Here is a 12,127-nt window from a genome sequence, read left to right as displayed (position 1 = left end):
CTCAGCACAGCACACTTAGCACCAGCTTCTACATAAAACATGCTAGTCGGGCGTGGTGGCACACGCTTATAATTCCAGCATTTGGGAGGCTGGGACAGGAGGATCACGGTTCACAGCCACTTACTGAGGCCCTCTGCAACTCAGTGAGATCCTGTTCCAAAATAAAGAATAAAAAATAGGGCTAGGGGTGTAGCTTGGAGGTAAAATGCTCCTGGGTTCCAGCTCTAGTACTGCAAAACAAAACAAACCCCCCAAAAAACCATGCTAAGTCAGTTTATGATGGACATCAGGTTTTCTAAGCGCCTCAGGCACCCCTGGGTTTTAAGCTGGATCTTGGAAACTGAGCTGATGCTTGGAAGCTTCTTGAATTTTCAGAAGGTAACTTTGGGCTCAGGGCCCAGGAGCCAAGGCTTCCTCCATGTGGCTCCCGGAATAGCTGAGACCTTACTTCTTGGATGGCTTTGTTGGAAAATAAAGCAACAGCTGAGGCTCGTGGGCGCCTGGGCTCTGGCCAGCTCCCCTGAGGGGCGCGTCGTCAGAGGACTACGAAATGGAACTGGGGCACCTGACTTGTCCTTTTGTCTGTGTGGCTAAAGAATGTTTATAAAAACAAAATATGATTTACTTCTGCTATTGATTTTCACCTTTTCAAAACTTAACAGAACAGAAAATGTGGTCCAGGCAGCTGCCCAGCGGCTCAGGCGCGGGTACCAAGGCCGGGAGGACACAGTAGAAAGCAGAGGAAGCAGAGACCAGTACTGGCCTGTGATTCAAGAGCCAAAGGCTTCTAGGGAAAAGGCCACGGGTCATAAACACAGTTACCAAAGTCAGGAGAGCAGTGGACGAGCAGATCGGCGACAGGCTCCTAAGGTGGCCACCAGCCCCCAGACCTTGAACATGGCCATCTTGGAGAACAGGCCTGCCCTATCTCCCTTACCAGCTGCCAGGAGGTGGTGTTTATAGACAGAGGACTTTCCTTTCTTCCTGGCCCCAATCAAGAGCCGAAGTAGCAGGGGCACAGATCTGGGAGGGGGAATGGCTTTCCTGCATTCCTGTGTCACCCATGTCTTTAAGAAGCACTTCAAGTCAGGAGGCTGAGACAGGAGGATCGTGGTTCCTGGACACCCTCAGCTACTTAGCGAGGCCCTTTGCAATTCAGTGAGACCCTGTTTCAAAAAAAAAAAAAAGTATTTCAAGTTGTCTAAGGTGGTCCCAGGAACAGGATGGGCTTTGAGCAATGACTAAGACTCAGTGGGTCAGTGGCCATCTTGATAGACGTCACATAAGACGCATGACACTGTGACCATGGCTCTGACCTCTGGTTGCCTGCTGGTACAGGTCCCCTCGCCTCTCCACCCTCAACTTCTTGACCTCCAAGGAAAAAGTGTGTGGGTCGAGTCCTTCTGCCATTTCTGGAGGCAGCATGGGAGTTGAAATCAGCATCATTAAGGAAACAGCTGTGTCTTTTCATCTACCCGAGTTTGTGGATTAAGGGCTGTACTCGCTACGCAGAATTTTTTACCCTCGGCCTCCCCCGCTCCCTTAGCAGTGAAGCCACAAGTCACAGAACCAACTTGGTTTCAAGTTGGGCCTCAGAGCAGTCTTAGAATTACACCCTCTCGGCCGGGCGTGGTGGTGCACGCTTGTAATCCCTGTGCTTGGGAGGCAGAGACAGGAGGATCGCGCTGGTTCGGAGCCAGCCTCGCTGGCTTAAGAGACTCTGTTTCCACATAAAAATGTTAAAAAATAGGTCTGGGAGTGTAGCCCGTGGGAGTGTATCCCGGAGGTAGAAGGGCTTCCAGGAACCCCAGTACCACCAAAAAAAAAAAAAAAAAAGAAAAAGAAAAAAAAAGAATTACACCCTCTCTCTCACCCACCCGCCTTACAGGAAGATGACACAGACCCCGTCTACTGTTGGCAGCGCAGGACCAAGGGAGGAAAGGGCGTGCCCGCAGCGTGTTCTGGGCGCCCGGTGGTGAGGCCTGTGGTTTACACAAGCCCTGGATTCATTCCTGCGGGGACGACTTGCCCGTCCATGCGGGCTCAGTCCTGACCGCCCGTCAATTTGTGAAAGAGGTCCTCATCGAGCGTTTCATTCTGGTCCTTGGAGCGAGTGGATAAGAAGATGTAGCCACCAATGTACTCGTGCACGACCTTGCAATCCGCACTCAGACAGGTGAAGGCAATGGAGACGTTTTGGTCAAACTCGATCGCCACCTGGAAGAGGGATGTGTGGACAGGCTTAAACTCTGATCACGAGGAAGGAGAAGCAAGCTGCTCTGCTGGGGATGGCCCCCGAAACTGAGGACCGCTGAGGTGGCCAAGACATGCGTATTTCTAGAAAGCCACACAGAAAACCGCCTCTTCAGCTCAACGCTTTCCAAAGGCAGAAAACGTCTCTGTGTACCCTCTTGGCACCAACTTTGGTTTTCTTTTTTTTTTTTCAGGTCTGGAGATGGAACCCAGGGGCATTCGACCTCTGAGCTACACCCCCTGCCCTATTTTTTTTTTTGAAACTGGGTCTCACTGAGTTGCAGAGGGCCTCACTTAGTAGCTGAGGCTGTCCGCGAACCGCAATCCTCCGGTCTCAGCCTCCCAAATGCTGGGATTACAAGTATGCGCCACCATGCCCGGCTTGGCACCAACTTTGATGCACACCTGGTAAAACTGTGTGTGTATGTGTGTTACTAGGGATCTTATTTTGAAACAAGGTCTACATTGCTGAGAGCCTCACTTAGTTGCTGAGGCTGGCCTGGAACCTGTGGTCCTCCTGTCTCAGTTTCCTACATACTGTGATTACAGGTGTGTGCCACCATGCCTGGCGCAGTAAAATGGTCTAGTAAAATGGTCTTATCTCCCAATCCATATACGTATTTTCCATCTGCCTGTCTGCCCAAGCACTCCCTGTATTGAGTGGCAGGACACGTTGCAGACTTTGCAGAGAATAAAAGGCCGACCTGAATTTTCCTACAGTTACTGCCTTAGCCCTCTTCCCAGCTGACAGTCATAAGCTTTAAGCAAGAAGATTGAAAGACACCAATGGAATCACCCACGGAGTCCCAGGAGTCTCCTGTGGGAATTTCACGGTGATGATGCCCACCCAGCCCCACACCAGAGGGGTGCATTTAATTTCTCTTAGGTGTAGCCAGGACAATGGTATTTTTTTTTGTGTGTGGCACTGGGGATGGAACCCAGGGGTATTCTACCTCTGAGCTACACCCTCAGCCCCATTTTTATTCTTTATTTTGAAACAGGGTCTCACTGAGTTGTAAAAGGCCTCACTAAGTAGCTGAGGCTGGCCGTGAACCGTGATCCTCCTGTCTCAGCCTCCCAAACGCGGGTATTACAAGTGTGTGCCACCACGCCTGGCTAGACAAAGGTATTTAATGCTCCCCAAGAGATCTTAAAATGTATCAAGATTTTAGGACTGCTGCCTTAGGGTTCTTCTAACCTCTGACTCATAGTATATGTACACACCCAGATAGTTACCAGTACTATGGAAGAGAATCCAGAGTTCTTAAAAAAAATAGTGGGTCTCCAATGATCCCTCTATGTGGGTAGATTTCTTTTTTTCTTTCTTTGATTATTTCTCCTTCCTCTCTTGCTCTCTTTCTTCCTCTCTCCATGTTTTGTGGTACTGAGGAGGGAACCCAGAGATATTCTGCCTCAAGTTACACCCCCAATCAGATTTAATTTGTTCCTTGGAAACAGGGTCTCACTAAGTTGCTGAGGGCCTCACTAAACTGCTGAGGCTGGCCGCGAACCTGCAAACCTCCTGTCTCAGACTCCCAAGTACTAGGATTACAAGCATGCGCCACCACGCCGGGCTTGATGGGTTTCTATTGGGCAAAAGAGAATGCCAAAGCACCAGGGAAGGCGATTGGCCATCACACTGTCTTGTGGCGGCGGTAGGATGCCAAGGTGCTTCTAACTTCCTCTAGAACATCCCATGCTGCAGGCCTGGCCTGAACGCAGCTCCTGGGGTGAGATTAGCACAGGCAGAGGGCTTGGGCCCATCTGAGAGTCTCGGGAGTCTTCTCAGTTACCTCTGCACCCCTCACTCGTTCCTCCAGCAGCTCCTCCTCTTGGGCTCCCTGGGTGGGCAAGGGAGTGCCTTCTGTGGACCTTTGTCATAGAGCAGTGCCTCTCTCTGCCAGGTCCTACTACGCAATGATCAGCCTGAGTCTTGCATAACCCTGTGCCGAGTGCATGGAAATCACCAACCGGCTCGGCAGCTTCAGGGTTCTGTCTGGATGGGGCTAGCGTGGGGACTGGGTCGTCTTGCAGTGCTAATTCAAGAAGGCTTGGCCTGCACTCATGAGGAAACGGCCCAGAATTGCATGTCATTTTATTATTTATTTATTTGTTTGTTTATTTGTTTATTTTTTGTGGTACTGGGGATGGAACCCAGGGGCATCTTACGTCCCAGCTACACTTAGCGAGCTACACTTAGTGAGGCTCTCGGCAACTTGGTGAGACCCTGTTTCTAAATAAAGTATAAAACGATAGGTCTGAGAGTATAGCCCGGAGGTAGAAAAGCTCCTGGGTTCCACCCTCAGTACCACACACACACACACACACACACACACACACACACACCAGAACCAAAACAAAACCAATAAAACCTGTATCATTGGCCATGTAGTTAACAGAACCTAACACGCTTGTGCACGGAACCAGTTACTTTATGCACAATAAGGGAATGTTGGCAGGGAAATCAGAGAACAGAAAACACTATTCTGTAGTCCCCAGGATGAGGCGGACTTCCGCTGGGATGGAACTCAGGGCCTCTTGCCTGCCAGGCAAGCGCACTCGCACCGCACGGCACCGCAGCCCAGCACGGGATTATTTTAGAGGACTACACACCTGTGGCTTTTTAGTTGTAAACATAAGGACCTCTTTTGAAAATCAGAACCATCCGCAAGTCTGAAGGAACACATATTCGTTCGCAGACTCAACAATGAATCCCAGAAACTTGCGTTTACCTGCCGGATTTCCCAGTTGACGTTCCACTGTTTCATGTTGGTGAATCTCCACGTCGTAATGGGGATCCCAGTGGCTGCTTCGATTCTTATCAACCTGTTATATGAAACTCCAAGAATGTCATCTTTCTTGCTTCCTTTAAATCTGAAAAAAATATATATTAATTAAGAGGAGCAACTACTTAAAAGATCAGATAGTAAGCCATGTGCGGTGACTCTCATGCTTGTGATCCTAGTACGTGGGGGGCTGAGAAAGGAGGATCACATGTTTGAGGTCAACTAAATGAGACCCTCAAGCAACTTAGCAAGATCCTGTTTCTAAACAAATAAATACATAAATTATAAATAAATAAATATATAAATTATATATATAAAATAAATAAAAAGGGCCGGGGTGTAGCTTGAAGATGGAATGTGCCTTGGTCCCACCCCCAGCTCCAACACACACACACACACACACACACACACACACACACACACACACACATCAGAATATATTTCTGATTTTTAAAACATTAAAAAAATTATTTCAGAGGAACAGCAAGGAATCCACTTTTTATAGGAGGGTATTTTTTACTGTGATAAGGAGGATGTACAGAATGGAGAGAAATTGAGGCTCTCCCGAGGACGTTTTAAAAGGGCACCTGGCATGGGGGGAAAGTCAAACGAGAGGACTCCAGACATGTCTTTCACAGTCAGCGCCAATGGTGCACCCCGCGCCCTGCGAGGCCCTGGGGGTGCGGTGGGGACCTGCAGCTCAATAGTCCTGCCTGCCGGGGATGAAGATTATGAAGATTCTGAACAAGCGGAATGATGGGAACATCAAGAAGGAAAATAAAGCACCGAAGGAGGTTGGGATCCTGGAAACAGGTCATTGGAATTTTAAGTAGAGAGGTCAGGGAAGGTCTCAGCGGGAAGGGACACACTCACAGTAAGTGAGCCATGGGGATGGGGAGAGGCCTCCGGGCAGAGGGCGCAGACACTTTGCTCTCCGTCTTTGCGCGCTCAAGGCCAGGCCAGGAGGCCGGTGCAGCCAGGAGGGGAAAGGAAGGGGAAATGAGAAGGCCTTGGTCACCAGCCACGACCTGGAGTCTATTCTGAGCGAGACGGAAAGCCCTCGGGCGGTTCTGAGCAGAGACTTGACACGGTCAGATTTAAAAGGATCCTCCGGCCTGGGTGGTGGTGCAGCGCGCTTGCTTGGAATCCCAGTACTTGGGGAGTTGAGACAGGAGGATGGCAGGTTTGCGGCTAGCCTCAGCTCCTTAGTGAGGCCATCTGAGATGCAGTGAGACCCTATTTCAAAATAAAAAATGAAAAATAGGGCTGGGGGTGTATCTCAGAGGTAGAATGCACCTAGGTTCAAGCCCCAGTACCCCCCCCCCCCCACACACACAGGATCGCCTTGGATACAGTAAACTAAAAGAGTAGAGGACCAAAGATAGAGGCAGGGAGGCCAGATAGGGCCTCAGAGGTGAGGCCAGAAGGCGTCTGATTCTGTGTCTGCCTCGAAGAGTCCATAGGATTTACTGACAGATAGGATGTCGACACAGGAGAAGCAGCGGGTGGGCGTGACTCCAAGACACACAGGTCCCCTGGCCCTGCAGGAGGAGTTGTCGGCCCCGAGGTGCAGGATGGCGCGGGGCTGCGGGCAGGTTTGCGAGGGCCAGCTCAGGAGTTTGGGATGTGGGAAGATGAGATGCCACCAATTAGACACCCAAGGATAGAGGGTTGTGTGACTCTGCCACTCAAAAGAAAGCTCTGGGCTCCAGAGGCCTAGTTCAGAGCACTCAGGGTAGGAATGAAGTGCATGCGTGGTTGAACCCGAGACAGTGAGTATAGACGGAGGAGGAGTTGAGGGGCCAAGGTCTGTGCACCCCAGTATTAAAACAACCAGCAAGTGCTGGCCAGAGGGAGGAGGAAGAGGACTGTGATGGAAGCCAGGGGAGACTCAGGGAGGACCCGTCGAGGGCTGCTGCGGGGATCTGGCCGCACAGGACTGAGGGCGGCCTGCCGGACTCTGCAGCATCAAGGTGTTGGGTGGCCCAGGGGGCGACCTTGACAACAGAAAGGGGGGCAGGCAGGTGGATTCAAGAGGATGGGATGAAGGAATTGGACACAGCGGATGGGTACCATATGTTCAAAAAGATCTGCTGTAAGGGGCGCTGGTGGACATAGGAGGATGGGCGCTAATGTGCAAATACACGTCACAGGTGAGAGGAAAGGGTCATTTGAGAAAATCACTCCTAGTTGAATACACCACTTTCCATATCTTCTCTCTCCTCTCCTCTTTCTTCCTTTCCTCCCCTCTCTCCCTCCCACCCTGCCTCTCTCCTCTTCTTTTTCTTTCTTTCTTTTTTCTTTTTTGGTGGTACTGGGGTTCCTGGAAACCCTTCTACCTCCGGGCTATACTCCCAGACCTATTTTATACTTTTTTATTTGGAAACAGGGTCTCTTAAGCCAGCGCGGCTGGCTTCGAACCTGCGCGATCCTCCTGTCTCCGCCTCCCAAGTGCAGGGATTACAAGCGTGCGCCACCACGCCCGGCCTCTCTCCTCTTTTCTTTGAGACAGGGTCTCTCTGGTTTGCCCAGGTCGGCTTGACTTGTGATCCTCCTGCCTCAGCCTCCTGAATAGCTGGGATCCCGGGCAAGCACCTCCCTGCCTGGGAATTCTCTCATCTTTCTTACCGCCTCCATCTTACCCTTCATCAAAGTTGACTCTTCTGGAATCATTCCCGTGCCCTTTATCATTCACTCTGTTATTCCAGTGCTTACGAGGACCGGCCCACCCCTGTGGCTCCCCTGGCTTCTGCCCTGGGCGGCCCTCCAGCCGCAGACCCAGGTGTCTGGGGTGGGCAGGTCCCTAGCGCTGCCGCCAACCTGCCCCGGGGTCTGCTCCAGCCCTTGTTTCTAACTGACCTGGGAAACTGGTAGATTTTTCTTAATCCTGGGGCTGATGCTGGAGGTGGTATTTTGGGTGAAGAGTGGAAGTGCCGGCAGAGGAGGACGTGGAAGAAACGAGCTGACTATTTAGAGTCAAAGGTGAGTGAGTGTGTGTGTGCATGCACATGTGTTATGGCTCCCTTGTTCTTTTGCTGGGGAATAAAGCAGAAAGGGAAACAGGATTGCTGCTCTTTTTTTTAATGTGCATGTGTGTGTGTGTGTGTGTGTGTGTGTGTGTGTGTGTGGTACTGGGGATAGGACCCTGGGGCATTCTACCTCCGAGCGACACCCCCGGCCCAATTTTATTTTTATGTTGAAAGAGGGTCTTGATAGGTTGCTGAGAATATCACTCTTTGCTGAGGCTGTCCTCGAATCTGCGATCCTCCCAAATACTGGGATAAAAAGCATGTGCCACCATGCCTGGCTACACATTCATTTTCTATGGCATGGCAAAGCCATTGTGCTCAGCAGAGGTCACCAATGAGGACACTGGCTCTTTGCCAAGGCGTGCCCTTGCTTAGGAAAACTGGAATGAGCCATTTACCTTTCTTTACCTTCCTTCCTTCCTTCCTTCCTTCCTTCCTTCCTTCCTTCCTCTCTTCCTCCCTCCCCCTCCCTCCCTCCCTCTCTTCCTTCCTTCCTTCCTTTCTTTCTTTCTTTCTTTCTTTCTTTCTTTCTTTCTTTCTTTCTCTTTCTTTCTTTTGCAGTACTGGGGATGGAACCCAGGGGCATTCTACCTCCGAGCTCCACCCCCAGCCCTATTTTTTTTTATTCTTTATTTTGAAGCAGGGTCTCACTGAGTTGCAAGGGCCTCACTAAGTAGCTGAGGCTGCCTGTGAACAGCGATCCTCCTGTCTCAGCCTCTCAAATGCTGGGATTACGAGCGTGCGCCACCACACCCAGCTCATATTTTTTAAGTTTTAACATTTCCTTTCTCACATTGAGCTGAGTTTCACAATGTCTTGGCACTTTGTTGCTGAGGCTGATCTTGAACCCGTGACCCCTCTATCATAGCCTCCCAAGTACTGGGATTATAGAAGTGCATACCACCCCGGGCTGTGGGTGTCCTGGCACTTTGAACAGAAGGTAGGGAGGATTTGCATGAATCGCCAGAAGTTTTTGGGTGGTCTGTGAAAAGGACAATGTTGTAAAACAGAAGTTCTCCATTCCAGATTGAGAATACTCCGGGCTTCCCAACACGCCTCGATGGAGCCCGCCCGAGGTGCAGGACCCTGTGATTACCTGACAAGGTAGTAGGTGAGGCCGAATTCAGGCAGGGACTGCCACGCCTGGATGAACCGCAGCTTGGCTTCCACCAGCGACATCTGGGCCACGTTCTGGTGGGCTTCCAGTATCCGGGCAGCCAGCTGAGCAGAGAGAGGACATGTCAACCTCCCTCCTCATTCCCAACCGCTCAGTAATCACCCGTGAGCGCCAGGTCCCCCGTGAGGATGATGAACGCCAGGCCTGGAGCCGGGTGCCGTGGGCACGCTTGTAATCCCAGCATTGGGGAGACTGAGACCGGAGGATCGCTGTTCACGGGCAGCCTCAGCTACTTAGTGACACCCTTTGCAACTCAGTAAGACCTTGTTTCAGAATAAAAAATAAAAAATAGGGCTGGGGTGTAATTTGGAGGTAAAATGACCCTGGGTTCCACCCTACTGCTTAAAAAAAAAAAAAAAGCCAGGACCGGTGTACACTATAAAGATAGTACATATCCATCCATCCATCCATCCATCCATCCATCCATCCATGCATTCTCTCTCTCCTTTTTCAAAAAAACATAAAAATCACTGGGGAGAAGGGGCACAAATTCAGCCCTCACATAAGCTTCTAACTCTCATGCAGATGGAGAGATATTTGTCTCTTTTTCTGGGGTCTCTGGAGTATTCATGGACAGTGGTTCTCCTTGAATAAGCTTATCTGAGCAACATGTTTTTTTTTTTCCCAGTACTGGGGATGGAACCCAGGGGCATTCTACCTCCGGAGCTACACTCCCAGCCCTATTTTTTATTCTTTATTTTGAAACAGGGTCTCACTGAGTTGCAAAGGCCTAAGTAGCTGTGACTGCCTGTGAACCATGATCCTCCTGTCTCAGCCTCCCGAATGCTGGGATTACAAGTGTTTACCATCATGTCTGGCATTTTGTGTGTGTGTGTGTGCATGTGCGTGCCTGTGTGTGTGGTGCTGGGGATTGAACTCAGGAATATATATATTTAAATATAAATATAAATCTAACTATACTCCCAGCCCGTTGTATTGTTTATTTGGGAACAGATTCTTGCTGAGTTGCTGAGAGCCCCCCTGAGTCGCTGAGGCTGGCTTCTGACCTGTGACCCTCCTGTCTCAGCCTCCGAGTCCTCAGATGGCAGGTGAGCACCGCCGAGCCGGCCTCTCATGTGCGTAACTCTCAATCCACTCTGAGGGCAGCATCATTTAAAGTTTTGATTTGAATTCAATAATTTAAATCATTTTCTTGCTAAGTTGAACCTGGGACTGTAACCATGTTGTCAGAAGTACAGTCACTTCTAACAATACTGAGGTCATTTCATAATATCACCTAATATCTAGCACAGTCAACTTCCCATGATTGTAACTCGATGCAATTTCTCTTCTCTTGGTACTGGGGATGGAACCCAGGGGCATTCTACCTCTGAGCCTACACCCCAGCCCTATTTATTTATTGTGTCGTGCTGGGGATGCAGTCCAAGGGTATTGTATCTCTAAGCTACTCCCCCAGCCCTATTTTATTCTTAAAAAGATTTTTTTTGTGTGTGGTACTAGGGATTGAACCCAGGGGTATTCTACCTCTGAGTTACACCCCAGCCCGATTTTATTTTTATTTTGAACAGGGTCTGGCCAGGTTGATGAGTGTCTCACTACTTTGTGAGGCTGTCCTTGAACCTGTGATCCTCCTATCTACTTTTTTTTTTTTTTTAATTTGAGACAAGGCCTCACTAAGTTGCGGAGGCTGGTCTTGAACTTGTGATCCTCCTGTCTCAGCTTCCAAGTACCGGGCTTACAGTGCCATGCTTGGCTGGAATTCTTCTTTTTATAATCAGAAAATAAAGAATGTATTTATGCAAACAATCGTCCTGGTGAGAGCAGCAGTACCTGCTTAGACTTGTGCCTTTTTGCACACCGGGGAGACACAAAGCATTCGGGACTCATGTCCATGCTCTCGGGACTGGAAGCCGACGGCGATGGCGATGTCCGGTTTTTCATCCTCAGAAATGAAAGGATGTTGAGGACCTCTGGCTGGTAGGAGCTATCTGCCATGGTTTTGCCTTTGGAGGCCAAGATGCAGGCAGCCATCCACCGGGCGTATTGGTTCTCCTGCAATAAACCAAGGGCAGAGGATGAGAGGTGAGTTCCCGCCCGGCGCCACTTGGTGCCAATGGAGCAGGGCCTGGGCTCCGTGACGCAAACCCTCACCTTCCAGGAGGGGGTGCAGGGAAGGCTGCACGCTATCTGAGCGGCTGTGACCCTCACGAACAGCCAACAACAGCGCCCGAGTGCTGTGTTGAGTGTCTTGGTGTTTGCCTCGAGGATACGCGTGTCATCTTTGAGATATTTTGTATAGAGATCTTGCCTCTTTGTGTGTGTGTGTGTGTGTGTGTGTGTGTGTGTGTGTGTGTGTTGGTGAAGACTGAACCCGGGGTTGTCCTACCTTTGAGCTACACCTCCAGCCTTATTTTTATTTTTTAAATTAAAAAAAATTTTTTTTGGTGATACTGGGGGTAGAAGCCAGAAGCTTTCTACCTCCGGGCTATATTCCCAAACCTATTTTTATATTTTATTGGGAAACAGGGTCTCACTAAGTTGCCGAGAGCCTCACTAAGAAGCTGAGGCTGGCTTCGAACCTGTGTGATCCTCCTGTCCCAGCCTCCCAAGCGCGGGGATTACAAGCGTGCGCCACCACGCCCAGCATTTTTAAAATTTTGAAACAGGGTCTTGCTCTGTTGCTGACAGCCTCACTAAGTTGCTGAGGCTGGCCTCGGTCTTGCAAACCTCCACCTTTCAAGTACTGGGATTACAGGTGGACACCACCATGTCTGGCGGGAACTTTGCATTCAAAGAGGATCCAAGGTCAGAGATTAGTGACATGGAGCACAGACAGCATGCCTAAGATACATATTTCTATTCTTTAAAAGTTATTTTATTAGTGCATTGAAATTATGCACCATAGTGATGGAAACATCCAA

At 49.9% G+C, this 12,127-nt stretch overlaps 1 protein-coding gene across 1 annotated transcript in view; it reads right to left on the bottom strand.

The window, feature by feature from the left end:
- Positions 1 to 2,043: 2,043 nt before the first annotated feature.
- Positions 2,044 to 12,127, bottom strand: part of FERMT1 (FERM domain containing kindlin 1) — a gene marked incomplete at both ends in the record, with an annotated part of 41,007 nt that continues 30,923 nt past the window's right edge. The window contains 4 exons of the mRNA XM_080716613.1: positions 2,044 to 2,217; positions 4,986 to 5,127; positions 9,165 to 9,289; positions 11,037 to 11,258. Coding sequence (XP_080572739.1) covers positions 2,044 to 2,217; positions 4,986 to 5,127; positions 9,165 to 9,289; positions 11,037 to 11,258 — 663 coding nt within the window. The remainder of the gene's footprint in view (positions 2,218 to 4,985; positions 5,128 to 9,164; positions 9,290 to 11,036; positions 11,259 to 12,127) is intronic.

The sequence above is a fragment of the Muscardinus avellanarius genome (genome assembly GCF_963383645.1).
Source record: "Muscardinus avellanarius genome assembly, chromosome: 19".
Taxonomy (NCBI): Eukaryota; Metazoa; Chordata; class Mammalia; order Rodentia; family Gliridae; genus Muscardinus; species Muscardinus avellanarius.
Note: the sequence above shows the minus strand (reverse complement) of the source record. Positions and strands in the feature narration are given on the sequence as shown.